The sequence below is a fragment of the Vanessa cardui genome, chromosome Z (assembly GCF_905220365.1).
Source record: "Vanessa cardui chromosome Z, ilVanCard2.1, whole genome shotgun sequence".
In the NCBI taxonomy this organism is placed as follows: Eukaryota; Metazoa; Arthropoda; class Insecta; order Lepidoptera; family Nymphalidae; genus Vanessa; species Vanessa cardui.
The window spans coordinates 11,393,640-11,396,785 of NC_061154.1; the positions used below are offsets into that span (position 1 = coordinate 11,393,640).

Consider the following 3,146-nt stretch of genomic DNA (forward strand, 5'->3'; position numbering starts at 1 on the left):
CTGGCCCAATGCTGGAACTATCTTCAAAGCTTCCTCATAAAACAAGGACTCTGGGATATTTACTTGGTAGTCGAATTTTGTACAAGTCCCTCTGATGAATCACCCCTAGGAGTTGGTGGTAAAGCATCACGATCCCGTGGTGCCCGCCGAAGAGTCGAAGAGGGTACCACTGGTTTTTATTGTGAATATTCCGGTGTACCGGGTGGCAAATATCTTCGGCACTGAGTTCCAAATTCCACCAACTTCCACGTGGGGGAAATGAAAAAAGTACCCCGCATTCATTTATTTATCCATTAAGTCGCAATACTTAACATTGGTGAACGTGCGAACTCATCGTTCAGTTTGAAGGGTGAGTTAATGGTTAATGGTAAAATTTGATATTGCCTATTGTGGTAACTAGTCACCATCGGATGGCACTTTGCCTATCTGTCTACCTTTGATAAAATAAAAACACGGATCATCTGAACATCAGAAATTACTGATAAATATTGATGGTCATTATAAATGACCATCTACATTATGTACTATATTCTGGCAAATAAATGAATTATTATTATTATTAATAATAATAATAGAATGGAATTGGATCTTAACTGAAATACCAAGTAATAACATTGCATATATTTTTGTTTAGTTCCAAATAAGTCATGATTGCACTTTTTGGTATAATGATGCTAGGTAGTGATCGATAGTTAAACATATCGATAACATTCAATTATAACTATGTTCCTATATTTAATATTTCCGTCATTAGTAACGAATTTTGATTGGCAGAAGCTCACAAATGTCATAAGTCGAAACGGATTTATTTTGTTTGTCCAGCATTTAGTGTATTTATTTATAGCGCTCGGATAGCTGGATGAAGAGAAATAGATATTTGATGTAATAACTTCTTATCAAGTCATCAAACCTTCGAAGGTGAGGGACAAAACCCGTAGATAATATATAATCGTCATTAAATAAATTATTTATCATTGAAAATAGTTTTCACATTCAGTCATCACGAGACATATTTCTAAGCATTTGGCATTCGACGCTTTCGTTAATTGATAATATGTTAGTAAATAGATGATACACGAATCTCTGTTTAATTAACGGTCTAGACATTATTGAAAAATCACCTCTGTCTATTAGACCATTGTGAATACGTAACGTACTCTAATCTCGTAACTACCGATACAAATAAATGGTTGCCAAAAATTACCAATTTACATAGAATCAGAGGATGCATCGCTTTTTGGAGAAGGCTATATATGTAGTATATAATCCAGGGCAGGCAACGTCTGTGGATGAATGTGTACCCTTTTTCGTTACATTAAACTACCCAATATAAATAAAATCTACACGAAGAGATGCAGCGATTTTCAGAAATAAAAATTTAAGTTTATAGTTAAGACACTAAAATATATTAAATTAGTCTTATGAGAACAATCTTAACTGTTGCAGATGTTGATGATTTTTTAATCAATAAATGTGAGTTAAATATAAATTTTTAATTTATTTAAAATATTTGAATTATTTTCTACAACAAGAATTAAAATAAAAGGTATCATTAATAAAGTTTAAGAAATTGGGCTCGCCCGTTAAAATTTACAAGAGTACAAATCTTGTCGTCTATCGATGTTGGCACTGAATCAATGTCAGTAGCCAGGACAAATTCAAATATATTACTCAGCTTTTACCTAAAATAATTAAAAAAACAACTGGTAATCTTGAATGGTAACAACGATAACAAATATAAGTTTACTCTACGCATTTAATTTTATTTATTGAAATGTATATGATTAATTTATAATAATACGTGTATTATAATTTGGATTAATATTGAAAGTTTGTGTCAATTGGCAAACATTTTACTAATAACGCATTGTGCTCGTAAACATCAAAGTGAAAAGCACAAATTGGCTAGGTAATTAGCCATGACAACTTCGCGGTGCACGGTCAGTGTATTGACAGAAAATCATTGGCAACCACTCCTACTAGCAGCGCTTACGACAGTCAGGTGGGGTCAAAGGGAGATAAATCGGGTGGCTGCCGTGCCATCAGGGAACGCCTGCAGTCGTTAACGATCACCCAACCTCTTCACACGTTCTTCAAACCCGATTAGGTTTGTGATATAGTGATTTGCGAATGTCTTGTGAATGTTTTCATTTCATGTCTTAGTGTTAGTGTAATTACATAAAATAATTGGTGGTGTATTTCGATCTCAGAGTATCCTTGCCAAGATGTGGGATGATGTGGTAGAAGAAGACGCAGCAGCGAAGCCCGCAGAGGCTGCAGCCGCTGCTGCTGCACCACCAGCCGAAGGAGCTGAAGGAGCCGCACCAGATCAGCCCAAAGCTGAGGAGGCTGAACCTCCACCGCCAGAAAATGTTACTCAAGGCACTGATCCTAAGCGACTTGTATGCAAACATTGGGTTAGGTACGACTCTCGATTTTGCTAATTTAAAAAACCCTTGACAAATGAAACTTTTAAATAATACAATAAGGTATCTTAAAGTAAACAAACTTAATTATTCAAACTATTGTTGCCTAAATATTTGTTATAAGATAAATGATTTAAAACATAATAGATACAATTATGTATTTTCTCATATGTTTACAGTATATATTTTCTTATTTCCAGACCAAAATTCTTCCAGTACAACTACCTTTACGATTACCAAAGGAATTACTATGACGATATAATCAACTACTTGGACAAACGCAATCACGGAATACCAGTCGAGAAACCGACCCCGCAGACATGGGGCGAACGCGCTCTCAGAACTTACCTCTCAAAAGGCTACAGCTATAGCTCCAAGAAATACAGCAAGGATACGACTCTCCTTCGTCACATTTCAGTTGGTGCCAAGTTCCAACGCGCCCATACAAAGTCCCTTATCTCGAGGAAGTATTCCAAACTAGGATTTAACACCGTGTACCTATAGCTTCGCTCTAACACTCGCTTGACGTTGCTGCGCGGACCTAGCTCCGATCTCCGATCGTGAACTTTATATCAATGTTACAGGATTTCGTTGTCGTGATTCAACCCACGCTACTCACTTTAGCCGCACAACGGACACGATAATGTGATTCAGAGCGTCCGCATTCCTTTGTCGATGTCAACTTTTCTTGAGCTACGAATAAATTTTAAGTTTAAACAA

The 3,146-nt window shown here is 36.1% G+C and overlaps 1 protein-coding gene across 2 annotated transcripts; it reads left to right on the forward strand.

Moving 5' to 3' along the window:
- The first annotated feature begins 1,831 nt into the window (after positions 1–1,831).
- Positions 1,832–3,146, forward strand: LOC124543379 (flightin). 2 transcript variants are annotated; one of them, XM_047121585.1, is made up of 4 exons: positions 1,833–2,107; positions 2,211–2,422; positions 2,627–2,890; positions 3,011–3,146. In XM_047121585.1, exons 2-4 carry the CDS (start codon positions 2,226–2,228, stop codon positions 3,024–3,026), a joined length of 477 nt encoding a protein of 158 aa, XP_046977541.1. In that variant the 5' UTR covers positions 1,833–2,107; positions 2,211–2,225; the 3' UTR covers positions 3,027–3,146. The 2 variants fall into 2 exon arrangements, with proteins under 2 accessions (XP_046977539.1, XP_046977541.1); XM_047121583.1 differs by having other exon boundaries at positions 1,832–2,107; positions 2,627–3,146.